This window comes from Trachemys scripta, chromosome 6 (assembly GCF_013100865.1).
Source record: "Trachemys scripta elegans isolate TJP31775 chromosome 6, CAS_Tse_1.0, whole genome shotgun sequence".
NCBI lineage: Eukaryota > Metazoa > Chordata > Testudines > Emydidae > Trachemys > Trachemys scripta.
The window spans coordinates 119450876-119466061 of record NC_048303.1 but is presented as its reverse complement, the minus strand read 5'-3'; the positions used below and the strand labels follow the sequence as shown (position 1 = coordinate 119466061).

General features: G+C 44.0%; 1 protein-coding gene across 1 annotated transcript in view; it reads left to right on the top strand.

The window, feature by feature from the left end:
- Window positions 1-390: 390 nt before the first annotated feature.
- POLR1E (RNA polymerase I subunit E) overlaps window positions 391-15186 on the top strand; it is a 29082-nt gene continuing 14286 nt past the window's right edge. Inside the window, exons 1-6 of the mRNA XM_034774334.1 lie at window positions 391-542; window positions 2978-3081; window positions 6203-6279; window positions 10876-10961; window positions 11743-11798; window positions 14303-14447. Coding sequence (XP_034630225.1) covers window positions 479-542; window positions 2978-3081; window positions 6203-6279; window positions 10876-10961; window positions 11743-11798; window positions 14303-14447 — 532 coding nt within the window. The 5' untranslated portion in view covers window positions 391-478. The remainder of the gene's footprint in view (window positions 543-2977; window positions 3082-6202; window positions 6280-10875; window positions 10962-11742; window positions 11799-14302; window positions 14448-15186) is intronic.

The following is a 15186-nucleotide window of genomic DNA, read 5'->3' as shown; positions in this document are numbered from 1 at the left end:
GTCGATCAGTGTGTTATGTTTGAGTGTAATATTCTCCCTACATTTGCCATGTGGTGGTGAGTAGACATAATTCCTAGGAAGTTCTTCAGAAGCTTGCTCCAACCCTGCTGTATTTAATGATGATACCCACTGCGCTGCTTGCCAATCTTCTTGTCCTCTTAGGACTGACTCATGGCAATGCATAAAAAGGTGGGGGGAAAAAACCCACTTTCAGCAGAAGATGCAGAGGCGCTCCCAGAAATGAGAGGGCACCAGCCCCACCTTTCCTTGTAGCCCTCGCAGTGCTCGCCCGGAGCAGCTCTGCGTCCCAGGCAGGCTGAGAGCAGAGCAGAGGCCCAGGGGGCGACGCACAGACCCGGCTGGTCTCTGCGCAGCGGGGCCACTGAACCGGGGGCGTCTCCAGCGCCGTGCGCCGGCCGGCTGTAGGTGGCGATCGCGGCCGGGAGGCGGTCTCTAGCCGGCCGCGAGGAGCCGCGCCATGGCCGCTGCCGCCCGCTGGTGCTACCGGGGGGACCCCGAGGAGGCCCAGAGCGCCCCGCTCGGTAAGAGTCGCGCCCCGGACGCTGGGGCGGAGCACGGGCCGCTCTCCCCCGAGCTGCGCCCCGGGGCGCAGGGTCCGGGCCGCTGGCTGCGCGCCCTCCTGCGCCACGCGGTGCGCGGGGACCGGCTCCCCCGGGCAGGGGCGCTGCTGCCCCGCGCCCCCCAGCAGCAGCCCGGGAGTCGGGGCACCCCTCGCTCTCTGCCCGGCGCGGGTCTCGGGGGGCGGCTGTGGGTCTGCCCGCCCGGTGCCCGGCTTTGATCGCAGGGACGTTTGTTGGTTTGGATGTAGGTGAGTTTCGTCCTTCCCGGCCGGCCGGATCTCCCCGGTGCTCTCCCGACCCTGGACGTTGTGGAGGCGAATTCTGGGGGGCACTTTCCCCTTCCCTAGGCAGGCTGCAGAGCCCACCGGGGTCCGATGCGTCCTCTCGGTTGGCTGCTCCTTCCTCTGGCTTGCCCGTGAAGGGAATCGCTCTGTTGCCCTCCGGGGTGGAGGGTGAATCCCTCACCCTGGAGTTGTTCTGGCCACACCAGGCGGCTGTTTCTGATGTCTATGAGGACGGAGGTTAGGGTGACCAGACAGCAAATGTGAAAAGTCGGGATGAGGATGGGGGGTAATAAGAGCCTATAAAAGAAAAAGACCCAATAATCGGGACTCAGAGCAGTAGCCCGGTTAGTCTGTATCCGCAAAAAGAACAAGGAGTCCTTGTGGCACGTTAGAGACTAACAATTTTATTTGAGCATAAGCTTTCCTGGGCTATAGGCCACTTCATCGGATGCATAGAATGGAACACATAGAAAGGAGATATTTCTACATACAGAGAACATGAAAAGGTGGGAGAAGCCAGACCAACTGTAAGAGGCCAATCAATTGAGATAGGCTATCATCAGCAGGAGAGAGGAAAGGAGATGACCCATAGAAGGTGTGAGGATATTTTAACATGGGGAAATAGATTAAATTAGTGTAATGACCCAGCCATTCCCACTCTCTGTTCAAACCTAAGTTAATTGTATCTAATTTGCATATTAATTCAAGTTCAGCAGTCTCTCTTTGGATTCTGTTTTTGAAGTTTTTTTGTTGCAAAATTGCCACCTTCAAGTCTGTCACTGAGTGGTTAAGAGGTTGAAGTGTTTTCCCACTGGGTTTTGAATGTTATGATTCCTGATGTCAGATTTGAGTCCATTTATTCTTTTGCGTAGAGACTGTCCGGTTTGGCCAATCTGGACATCTGGTCACCCTAACTGAGGTGCTACTGGCATGCACCCTAATTGGCATGCACCACTGTGCAACTGTACTCAGTTTTTGGAGGTGTGACAAAATATTTACCTGTGAGATTTCAAGAAAAAATGCAGAATTGTAGCTATTAAATACATTCTTAAAAATAATCAACCCTAAATTAAAGTCAGTGAAAGACAAATAAAGGTAGAAGGCAGTTTTCTGGAGGGCAGGCTGCTTGTTTCTAAGCTGCTCCTTTGCTGTGTTTTCACACCAGCCTTGTTATTACAACGTGTTTTTTTGCATCGCCTTCACTGTGCTGCATTCGGGCCCTGCTCCGAGAAAGCAAATGAGTGCATGTATGTGCGTGGTCCCTTTGAAGTCTGCAGTCAACATAGATTCATGAACATAGAGATGAATGGAACAAGATACAAATAGTCTCCGAGTGTTGAGGTTAAATTCAGGGAGCTGTCTACATCCAAAAGATTGTTTAAATTCATAGATTCCAAGGCTAGAAGGGACCATTGTGATCATCGAGTCTGATCTCCCTTATAGCATGGGCCAGGGACCTGCCTCACAATAATTCCTAGAGCAGAGCTTTTTGAAAAAACCATCCCATCTTGATTTCAAAATTGTCAGTGATGGAGGAATTGTACGCTCTTCAGGGTCTGTTTCTGACTGTTTGTACAGCTCCTAGGACACCGGGCTCTTATCTCAGTTGGGGCAAATAGTAGAATCTTTCAAATCATGTCTGATGACATCCTTCTTTAGTGTCAAGCCTTGGTCTAGCCTTGCCAGGGAAATTCTCTGGCATCTTACTCGGGACAAATCACTGACGTCTCAGGTGTAGGGCATTAGTGACCCTCTGCTCTACACCTGTAGCACAATATAAGGTCCTGTCTATGCTCGGAAATTGAGTGGAATAACCACTGCAGAGTAAACTGTTCTGCAGTAGATATTCCAGACTCACTTCCTGTGTGGATACTTGCCATAAGAAAAGTCACTTTATTCCAGAATAATTACTTGGCTTCCAAAGTGGAGTAATTATTCTGAAAAAAAAAATCACTTGTATTCTGAAATTAACTCTGACATAACTCAGGCTGCCCAAAATTCTCATTAAAACAACCTCTTTCTTGGCATTGTTATCAACATTTTTATTTTAAACATACCAATTACCTTTATCTGTACTGTTTCAAATGCTTTCTCCTTACACATTTATTACAGTTCAATTCTCAAATGGAAAACTGCAGAATTCTGAAAACATGGATTTTACTTTATACAAAAGCAAAGATGCTACTAATCCCAGAAAGAAACACCAAAGAATCTTGGTAAGTTTGTTTGTCATTGTAGAAGAGTTCTACAGTGAAATATCAGATCCCTGTTTATTACCAGGTTTTTGTCTTTGTCAATCAGGATATTCTTGCCAAGAAGTATTGAAAAATATGTAAAGGGACACTGAAATAAAAAAATCTCACTTTTGTATATTTTTGTAACCTGCTACTGTTACAAGTATAACATCTAAGATTACAAGAAATGAAAGATATTGTATGGATATAAAATATGTATCAGAGGGGTAGCCATGCTAGTCTGAATCTGTAAAAAGCAACAGAAGGTCCTGTGGCACCTTTGAGACTAACAGAAGTATTGGGAGCATAAGCTTTTGTGGGTAAGAACCTCACTTCTTTCAGATGCAAGTAAAATATGTAGTGTTATAGTGGATAACACATTTTGGAAGATTATTAAATCTTTTGCTCATATGTATTAAATATTTTAAGCAATTAGACATCAAGATGAGCTGTAATGTGGTGGCAGATTATCCTTCATCTGCTATTTTGGAGTTCTTGTACCTTCCTCCGAAGTATTTGGAACTGCCCACATTTGGAGACAGATATTGGACTAGATGAATTTTGGGTCTGATCCAGTCTGTGAATTCCTATGGTCCTGGGGGTGAAGGAAAATCTCTGTTTGTATCAGGTTTTTGTTTGTGCATTTGGCATCCTCTTCATGTACAGTCATTTTCACTGGGTTCTCTTGTATAAGGAGATAGGCCCCAGTCCTGAAATTGGATCTGCATGGCGCCCCATTGTTCCCAGTAGGGTTGTCTCTGGGTCCACTGGCATGGATCTGATTGTAGGAGCAGGGCTTTAGTTGGGCTATTGTTTTGTGGGTCTTCCCCTCTCTCCCAAGCCCCCCCCCCCCCCAGGCAGTGGAGAGGAAAACATTAAAACAAATGTGATGGTAAGGCATCATAAATTAGGAGGGGGATTTAAGCAGGTGTAGTATCTGAAAACGTTTTTAACTAACTTAGGAAAAAAATTGGCTAGATTTCAAATTGATGGTGCCCCTTAAAAGAGAAAGTATCAGAGGGGTAGCTGTGTTAGTCTGGACATGCATCTGACGAAGTGGGTATTCACCCACGAAAGCTTATGCTCCAATACGTCTGTTAGTCTATAAGGTGCCACAGGACTCTGTCGCTTTTGAAAGAGAAAGTAGCCAATGAACCCTCCATGTGAATTAAAAACAAAACACAACCCCCAAAATTAAACCATTCAACTTTATGGTATTTTATGAGATTCTGGGTATGTCCAGACCTTTATTTCAGCTTGCATGGCTGAGAAACTATTTTTAGGAGCAGAAATCAGATTGGAGTGAGGGAAAGTGGTAGCAGAAGTTTAAATGGAAAAAGCTGCTGCTTGGAACAGTGGTGGGGGGATGGGGGAGAAAGGGAGGGAAGAGCTTTTCCTGTAGCTTTGAGTTAGCTTGCTGTCTGCCATGTTACTATGAGGAATAGTCTGTGCATTGATACCTGGAGCTCCTCAATTCTCTAAAAAGCGTGTATTCTGCAGTCTTTAGTCTACAAAACCACAAGATGTCAGTGTAACTTAAGAAGTAGTCCGGAGTATTAGTGTGTTGATAGGTATGAAGGCACGATCAAAGCAATTCATGATCAGACACATATAGCTTACCAAACAATGCACTTCAAGTGTATTAATACCAATTATATAAAGGGATGGTAACAGGGTTCAATAATGCAGGACACTGCAAGTTTGAATTGCTCTGGCTCATAAGTTAAATGCAAAGTACCATTGCAGTAATATAGTTAAGGTTACCAAATTAAACACACACAGTCATAGATTCTGAAAGTAATATTGACTGTCCTATGTTGCACACACTGTCTATATTAGGTCTATGGTTAACAGCACACCTAAAAAAAAAGTAAAGCTATTATTTGCAGAGTAGGCAGGCTAAGATGACTGCGAAAAACACGTTGCATTTTCTGATTTCTTTCATGTTTACATTTCTAACCTTAACATTCGCATTGCTGTAGTTTTTGTTATGATTGAATTCTCTTGTGTGAAAGTTTTGCTTGTGTTGGCTTTAGTTGACAGAGAAACAAGCCAATGGCCAGAAAAGGAAAAAACTTACCTGAGTTATTGTGGAGTTAGGCAGTTAGTACTACTGAATAATATACACATGTTCAACCACAAACTAGGTAGGAAATTTTGTACTGCAGATGTACGAAAGTTCTTTATATAAATCATTTTTAAACATAGGCCCTAATCCTGTAAACTCTTCAGAGTGGCTGAATCGCACTCAGCTTTCGGGATTGGGGACATAAACTGACGAGGCAATGAAGTTTTAAAGTTCAGCTATTTTTGAGTCCAAGGGCACATAAAGAAGTCCAGTTTTTCAAAAGCATGTGTGTATATAGAGTGATAGTGTGTGCTTGTGTGTATTAAAATTACATTTTAAAAAATCACTGAATTAATTTTACTCGTGCTACCACTGCCCCAGGAATAACCTTGGAGCTGAGACAAAACACAGCAGTTTTCAGTCCAGGAGGAGAATTAATTTTCAGGAAGTTATGAGCAACAGTTATAATGGAAGGCTGGATGTAACTTTAACTAAAGCATCTGAAATAACACCTTAAATTTAATAGCAAAGATGGTTAATTTCTTATACATTTTTAGCCCTAATTAGTTACAGCAGTTCTATTACAAACCATCATGTTTAGGTTTAACTATTGCGGACAAGACGTTCTAGCTGTGTTTTTTAAATTCCAGCGTTCACGACAGAGTGCTAAGTGTGCTCAGAAGTTAACCAAAAATACTATTAGAACTATGAAGGCAATAACTTCCACGTAAAGTGTTCTTACCTTCCTTTAGGTGAATGTGGGGGTAGCATTATTTACCAGGTTGGGCTCTTTCAGTGGTAAGAAATGTTGTTGTTTCTTTTGAGACTTTCTTTGGGAAATATCGGTGTGATTTTTTTTTTTTAATAGACTCGATGAGAAAATTTCCCTAAAAGTAGACAAGTTAAAAATGTCTTTTATTGGCATCTGATACCCAGGAAAAAAGGACTTAATAGCTTGGTTAGAAAGTTCAGTGCACATGGAGAATTTGTGTCACAAGTACCCCATCACTAAAGTTACTTTTCTTTGTATTTTAGACTTCGGAGACAGACAGGCTTTCTTATGTGGGAAAAAACTTCGGCTCAGGTGTCCTGAAATGTAACTCCCTATGCAGGTATGGTGTGCGTGCAAAGGAGGAGGGAAAGCAGTTGTTCTGTTTACTTGATTCTTGTCTTAGCCTTTTCATTTGTGCTGTTTATAAATGCGGGGGCAGATTTTCAGAAGAGCTCAGCTTCTGCTGAGGATCGGAAAGAAAGAGGGGCAGATTTTCAAGAGTTCAGCACCTCACAGCTCCCATTGTTCTCGATGAGAGGTGCTGAGTGCGGCTGAAATATCTAGCCATGCAGTATATGTGTACATCAGATTAAGAAGATTTGGGTTAAAAAACAAACAAACGGTAAGTAAAATCACCAAGGAGAGACACTGATGTTGCAGAATCCAGTTTAATAACCCACCCTTCAAATTTGGCAGAATCTGTACATGATATACACTTCTACCTGGATATAACGCTGTCCTCGGGAGCCAAAAAATCTTACCGCATTATAGCTGAAACCGCATTATATCGAACTTGCTTTGATCCACCGGAGTGCGCAGCCCCGCCCTTCCCCCCCGGAGCGCTGCTTTACCGTGTTCTATCCGAATTCGTGTTATATCGGGGTGCGTTATATCAGGGTAGAGGTGTATGCAGAGGATACGTTGGTCTTGCATGATCACTGGGCAGTTGCAGGTCAGCAGCTTGATGATCTATTTGACTGTTCCGTACACCGGTGGTTCTCAACCTTTCCAGACTTCTGTACCCCTTTCAGGAGTCTGATTTGTTTTGCGCCCCCCCCCCGCCCCCCGGTTTCACCTCACTTAAAAACGACTTGCTTACAAAATCAGACATAAAAATACAAAAGTGTCACAGCACGCTATCCCTGAAAAACGGCTGCCTGTCTCATTTTTACCATATCATTATAAATAAATCAATTGGAATATAAATGTTGTACTTCCATTTCAGTGCATGGTATATAGAGCAGTATGAACAAGTCATTGCCTGTATGACATTTTAGTTTGTACTGACTTCGCTAGTGCTTTTTACCTGTTGTAAAACTAGGCAAATATCTAGATGAGTTGACATACCCCCTGGAAGACCTCTGCGTATCCGCAGGGGTACGCATACCCCTGGCTGAGAACCACTGCCATACACCATAAAGGGATGGTATTTTCATTGGGAAGAATAAGAAAAAGATAACAGATGCTGGAGCCTCCAGGCAAATGTTAGTAATAATAATGTTGTTTTATCAAGTCTTGCTTGATCTAGGAACTGTAAGTAAGGGAACCTCTGGTTTTGATAGAAACCTTTGGAATTAGTGGATCCAGGAAAAGTCAACTGCAAATAATCCTTTCCTGTTGGATCTGTTAAGGGTATCTGTTCTTCCCTTGAGGCACATTGACATTCCCATTAATATCAAGGGAAGTTTAATATGTGTGCAGTCGAAAGAAGGAGCATCCCTAAGAGACACTGTCAGGTCAAATTCGAGCCTAAATTTAGGTTTTGTTGTATATATAAATAGTGAGAGAGAGAGAACAAAATAAGCTTTTACATGACTTCAGGCAATAGTCCTAACAGTACAACCAGGTTTGTTTCCATAGGAACTGAATAATAAAATCATGCAAGGCCCCGATCCTGCAAAAACTTACTCATATGCTCATCTGTGAGGAATCCTATTGAAATCAGTTGGTAATTGGATGTCCAGATCCCTTAGACAGCTGTGGAAATCCTGCCTTAGATGTGGAATGTGGAGAAGACCTAGAACTGGATTTCTGTTCCTCCATCAAAACTGATTTTTTTTCAGGCAGATGCAGCTAAAACATTTGCCTGTGGTGCTCACAGCGTAAACTTTGCAGCTAGTTTGGTCTTGGATTTAGAGATAAGTTTGTTTTAATAGACAACCTGCCCTTTGGGGTCAAATTTGACTTGCTATGTCTCTTAAATTTAATATATACAAATGGAGGGTGAAAAGGGCGAACTTCAGAAATGTCTGTCAAGTTTGAGTCCTAGTCAGATCTGTACTGGTAACAGCTGCATTGACATACGTTTGCCGATTCTGTGCCTCATAACAATTGAAATATTGATGGGCAATGTGGGTGGGAAGAGAACAAATTAGCTCAGTGTTTGTTTTGGATCATGTGAGAGTGTAGCAGGGGGATGGTACTTCTAAACTTGAAGCTCCTAAATGATTCGATTAAAAGCAAGTCCCTTTCTGCTACTCGCCACTTTGTTAAGCAGTCCAAGTGTGGCTGTAGCAGGAAATCCAGGACTAAACTCGTCTAAAAGGTGAAAGAGATTGATTACATGCTGGTCATGTATTTTTGTTCTCCTCTGTCTCAAATGAAATGAGGAGAGCTGTGACTTTAATTTTGACAGAACTTAATTTACAATACTGTCATTGCAACAAGACTCTAGGGGCGGTTTTATGCTTGTGTCTGGAGAGTTAAATTGAGACCCAATTAGTCTAATGAACATCTATGCTACAAATATCAATGATATGCAATTTTATACCAACGTAGGACTCCATCTCTGAACACTCATATCATTGGGCATGATTAAGAGACTGTTTTAATGATGTAATCAATCCTTGGAACAGCTGGTGTGTAGAGCCCTAGACATGTGCCTGGCTAATGTGAGGCCAGTTCTTGACGCTGGAGAGGTGGAAACGTAGCTTCCTTAGGTGTGAAGATCACTGCGCCTAGGTGAGGACACCTGGCTAGTCTGAGTAGGGCCTTGGCTACACTCGGGACTTCCCAGCGCTGCCGCGGCAGCGCTGTGAAGCGTGAGTGTAGTCGCGCCACCAGCGCTGCGAGAGCTCTCTCGCAGCGCTGTGAGTACTTTACCTCTCCGAGGGGAATAGCTTGCAGCGCTGTGCGCGAGCATGCAGCACTGCAGCCTCTGATTACACTGGTGCTTTACAACGCTGCACTCGCTGTGCTCAGGGGGGTGTTTTTTCACACCCCTGAGCGCAGCAAGTGCAGCGCTGTGAATTGCCAGTGTAGCCAAGGCCTAGCGTGCTCTTTTTCTTCCTGAAGGTTTTTCTTTGATTAGAGGCTTCAGACCCCATCCTCTTTTTATTCCTTTCCTCTCCATTCAATTTAGTTGAATGTGTGACTCGTTCTTTTTGTCTAGTTGAAGGAGCCACCAATGGGGTTGCTGGTCTCCACAACCCGAAGACACGGCATTGCCTCCATAAAGCTTCTAGCAGCTACTCGTCCATAGTTGTTCCTGAAATGGCCTCCCAAGTTTTATTAGCTACTAGACTTGTATTTTTGCTCTTAGTCCCTGTCTAAACCCTGCGGAGACGCTGAATTCAATTTGAAGCTGGCTTGTGCCGATTCAGCTTAGCTCGATGATGCACTGTTGAACTACATCAGTTTGAAATTACGCCTTTAGTTGAACTGCTCCCGTGAAATAGGCAAGGCAGTAGAGAGAATTCCTCCCTCAGCTCGGCACACCTGAATGTCTGGTGTAATACTGTAGCCATACTTGGACCTCACCAAGTCAGTTCCAGTTTTAAAAATGGTAGGGAGAGGAGCCGACCCAGCACGAGCCGGCTGACAACCTTGCCAAACGCAACATAAAAAGAATGCCCCCAGCTGCCAGGTGGATGAGAGAAATATCCAGCCTGCTCCACAGAGTTACGCTGAATATGAGAGAAACACATATTGTCTCAAGCCATGTGGGTCTGACAGCCGCAAAGTGAACCACCCGTCTTCTCCCTGTGAACTGCTGGCTGGAAAGAAGGGGAGGGCTCGATCCCTTTAAAATGAACTGTTTTGGTTTTGCAAAAATATCTGTTTTCTCAGTAGCGGAGAAAGTAGAGTCAGTTTCTGGGAAGCTGTCACACGTAGGCTTTAGTGTAGACATGTCTATGCTGGCATAGACACAGGTTACCCCAACAGAAGGAGTCTTTCTTTCATTGTAGGAACACTGCCTCCCCAAACAGAAGCACTCCTCTGTTGGCATAGCTGCGTCTATACCAGGGGGTTGGTCGTCATAGTTATGTTGGCTGGGGGTGTGAGTTTTCATACCTCTGACCAATGCAGCTGATCTGTTGTTAGTTTTAAGTGTAGCCCAAGCCGTAGGTTCCAGGGGCCATTAATAACCGGAGAGCGGCCACGTGGAATCTGAGCTTTGAAAAGAACCGACAGACTACAAAAGAGCCATCCAAACCGGCCCAATCGCTTACAGCAAACAATTATTTGCCTGAGAACCAAATCAGGGTTGGAAATATTCGTATCCTTTGCATTCCAGATAGTACCAATCCTCAGCCCAGGCAACCCTAGAAAAACTTCATTCTTAAGCTTCCGAAACCAGACACTGCACTGCACCCAAGGAGATCCCGCTTAGAGGAGGTCTGAGGATCCCTGCAAATAGAAACAAGAAAGAGAATAGACGATGACGCTTAGGCGTCTCAACACCTGTTTTGTGTGCCTGGGGGCTAATTTAGATGCCTTCATTTGAGACTCTGGGGTTAAAAATCAGGCTTCCTATGTGACTTTTATGGAACTCATTTTACTGTGAAATTCTAGTTGTTGTGATTGGAAAAAATCGGTCCCTGCTGGGGCGGGGAGGGAGGAGGAGGGACATGAAGAGCACCGTGCCATATAATATTGCGAACGTATTTCACTTACCATCACTCTGGTTAATCCTCCCTTGCTGTGCTCTCCATAGGTACTTTGTCGGTGTGTTAGACAAGGACGCTGGACAAATGGAAGTCTATAATGCTGAATTATTCAACATGCAGCCGTTGTTGTCAGGTACGTAAAAGTTTGAACTCTCCCACCGACATCACAGTACATCTGTACTCAGTCTGCTGCCTATAGTTTGGCTCCTGTTTCCATCAATCCAATGTCACGGATGTTCTTATTGGTCCCTGAGTGAAAGAGCGCAAGCCGATTGGATAATGTCCCCACAATACACTTTTTTCCAGTGCTTTAAGGAGCTAGCTACTATTCTCCCTTTTACTGTTTTCCACATTGCATGCTAAGAGGTGATCTTTAGGAAGAACGGGGCGGAGGAAAGTTAGAGTAAATCAGGTGGAAGGTGGAAAACGTTGAATTTAATCCCAATCAACGGTTTCAGGTCGTGTTTTGGTGTTATCGACTCTTGTGTCTTCTGCTTAGGAGAAGGTTAGAACTGAACAGGCCTGGAGAGTGAATCGCCACTTTCTGGGAAATCAAATAATCCCCGGACAGCACAGGGCTGCTTTTATTGCCGTAAGCCTAGAGGGAAATATTCAGTATCCTCAATGACATGTTTCCTTGGTGCACTAGGTGATCCTGATATTGGTATAATCCAGGACACCCCTTTTGCGACATATCAAACCGAAGTATTAATGCTCATTGTAGTAATACGACTGCCCAGTCTCTCTCTCTTAACTGCTGTCTAGCATTTCAGTTTATCCTTTTTTAAATTCTCGAGTATCAAGCCTGAGAGCTTGTAAGCCAGGTTCTGACACAGGGTGAATGAAGACGTACGTATTACGGCCTGCGGTAGCACAGTCATACCTAAGTGGACTCATTTTTGTTCTTTTTGTAGATGATTTAATAGATGACGACCCATCAGATTATCAGAATAAATCCTACAGAGAGAAGGTAAAAGTTTCATTTTTCTAACATAATCACTGGGCTATCCTCAGGAAATGATACTAGTCTAGAAATGATTTGTTCGCTTTTGCCATTAACGGGTGTAGTTCAACAGTTTTAGTATGTTCTCAAGGTGAGCAATAGGTTTTAAGTGGTGTAACAGCAGCATTTTTATCATTCTTGTAGCTTTGGTGATGGAAACATTAGACAGGTTAACGGCTACCAAAACGTTGGGCTGTATTCACTGATTTATTTTAAGTTTACCTAAAGCATGGGGATTGGTCCTGCTTTGAGCAGGGGGTTGGACTAGATGACCTCCTGAGGTCCCTTCCAACCCTGATAGTCTCTGTTCACAAAGAACAAGTTTAATGTTAATTGATGTTAATTGTTCTTTGAGAGGGTTAGTGGCCTGGGCGGGGGAAGCGGTAGACATGATATGTCTTGATTTTTAGTAAGGGTTTTGGCACAGACCCACATGACATTCTTATAAGCAAACTAGGGCAACAGTAATTTCATCTATTCCTCGTTAGGTGGGTGCATAACTGGTTGAAAAATCATATTCAGGGAGTAGTTATCAATGGTTCACTGTCAGACTGGGAGGCTGTATCTAGTGGGGCCCCACGTGGTTCATTCTTGGATCCGGTACTATTCAATATTGTCATTAATGACTTAGATAATGGAGTGGGTAATATGCTTATAAAATTTGTGGATGACACCAAAGTGGCGGGGGGAGGGGGATTTGCAAGAACTTTGGAGGACAGGATTAGATTTCAAAAGGACTTTGACAAATTGGAGAATTGGTCAGAATTCAACATGACATTCAATAGAGATGCATGCAAAGTACTTCACTTGGGAAGATAAAAGCAAATGCACAACTACAAAGTGGGGAGTAAGTGGCGAGGTGGTAGTACTGCTGAAAAGGAGCTGGGGGCTGTAATAGATCGCAAAATGAATGAGTCATCCGTGTGATGCAGTTGCAAAAAAGACTATTACTCTGTGGTGTATAAGGAGTGTTGTATGTAAGACTTGGAAGGTAATTGTCCTGGTCTGCTCGGCACTGGTGAGGCCTCAGCTGGAGTATTGTGTCCAGTTCTGGGGGCCATACTTTAGGAAAGATGTGGACAAATTGAGGAGAGTCCAGAGGACAGCAACAAAAATGATTTAGAAACCTGACTTTTAGGAAAGATTAAAAAAATGTTTTTTCTTAAGAAAAGAAATGTTATCAGGGTCCCCCTCAGTCTGTCTTCAAATATGTGAAGGGCTGTTACAAAGAGGACTGTAATCAATTGTTCTCCATGTCCACTGTAGGTAGAACAAGAAATAATAAAGTTAATCTGCAGCAAGGGAGATTTAGGTTAGGTAGCAGGAAAAACTTTCTAACTCTAAGGGCAGTTAAGCTCTGGAACAGGCTTCCAAGGGAGGTTGTGGAATCCCTGTCACTGGAGGGTTTTAAGAAAAAGTGGGGCAAACATCTGTCAGGGATGGTCTAGGTTTACTTGGTCCTGTCGCAGCGTTTGGGTGCTGGAGTTGATGACTTATTGAGGTCTCTTCCAGCCCCGTAGTTCTATTATTCTAACCCTTAAATGTAGACAGGCGGCAGTTCAGCGGTGACTTATACGTGTCCTTCATTTTAGGCATGGTGGGTGTTCTCATGGAAGACAAGAAGACTATTTGCAATGTGTAAAGTTAAGCACGTGCATAAGTCTTTGCAGAATCAGGGCCTTAATCACTATATAGGAGAGGGGGAAAATACATTTTTGTTCCAGTGTAACTCTATTGTTACTGCTTTTTAGACCCTACACTTTGTAGCTATAACCTGATAACCCTTTTGGACGCTCAAAGCAAAAGTGAAATTTACAATTTTTAAAAAAGGAGCTCTATCTTTCCCAACGCTCTGTATTTAGTTACCGTACATCGAATAGAATCTCTGTTTATGATCTTGTCTAATGTTCCATTAGATGATGGCCCACTTACATATGGGCATTAGGCCATGATCTTGTGGTCAGATCCAGGCAGGCAGACACCACTGTCAGCTTGGGGTCTGAAACCAGTACACACTCAGAGATTTGCCCATGTAGATCCATTTGTGGGAACATGGTCTTAGTTTGCAGCTTATTGTTCAGATTCACTAGCACTTGGTCATTGTGGGGGCCGCATTCTGGCATACTGAAAATCGTGCATCCCCTCTTTTTAATGACGCGTTCATTCTGTACTTGCTGGCTTTTAAAAAAAAAAAAATAGCAAAAGCGATCTCTGCCTTGGGCTGGACTGTAATTTAAAGGCTGAGTTTTCCTTTCATTCATACGGGTTAACACCAATAGAGGGCACCATTGTAACTGGAGAGAGAATTTGGTCCTACAGGGCTATGAAATGGATTTCCTTTCCTTTGAAAGGTAGAATCCAATAGCAACCCTTCCTCGTCAGGGTGCATTATTTCCTGCTTCCCTCCAGCACCTTCCAAAGGGCAGACCTCTGTATCTAGGCGCAGTAACTTGGATCGGTTTCTTGTGCAGGTGGATTCGTGTATTGAAGCCTTCGGCACCAACAAGCAGAAGCGAGCCCTGAACTCTCGACGGATGCACCAAGTTGGCAGTGAGACTTTAAATGTGGCTGTGACAAAAGCGGCAGAAAACATCATAGAGACAAAAGGTGTCGCTGGTAAGTAACAAGAGTGATGCAGATGAGCAGCAGCAAGCCTCCCTGTTGGGTTTTTGGAGACTTGCTCATTCATTGTCTGTTCCCTCCTCTCATGTATTCAGAGGATTCACTCACCTCAAGGACTAGGGGAGGGAGAGGCGGATTTGCCTGGAGCGTTAAATGAAGCAGAGGGGTGAGCTCTCTAGTAGTGGCCTTGGAGAAATTTGAGCAGCCACAAACTAACAAATTACCATTCTGGGGGAGAGTCGTGCAGCGCTCCCTGCTACAAGCTCGCTGAAATCAAATCTTCTAGTTCTGATCACACTGCTTATAAATTGGTGAATTGTACATTCTTTTCCTTGGCCATCTCAACTCTCTGGTAACAGAGGGTCCTGGAAAGTTATTCTCCCCATCAGTTCTGTGAGCTGTTCGTGTAGAACGTTAGTCTACAGAACCTGTCACACTTTATCCTTTAAAGAATGATTCCACATCAGGCCAGCACAAAGGACCGGCAGACCCCAAAGCTTTAAAACCGATGAGCTAAGTCACCCTTTCGGGTCTGGGCTTCGGATCAGACGAGCAGCAGAAGCAAAGGCTACTCTTGCTCCAGTTCCACAGTATTGTCACCATGTTCTTTCCTGCTCCAGATGGGGTTTTGCAAGCCCCCAGAGTTGCGAGCAATGAAGTGATGACAGTGGCATAAAACTGTGGAGAACCACAATGGTGAATTAGGCTCTTTATTTAGAGTAATATTATTTCA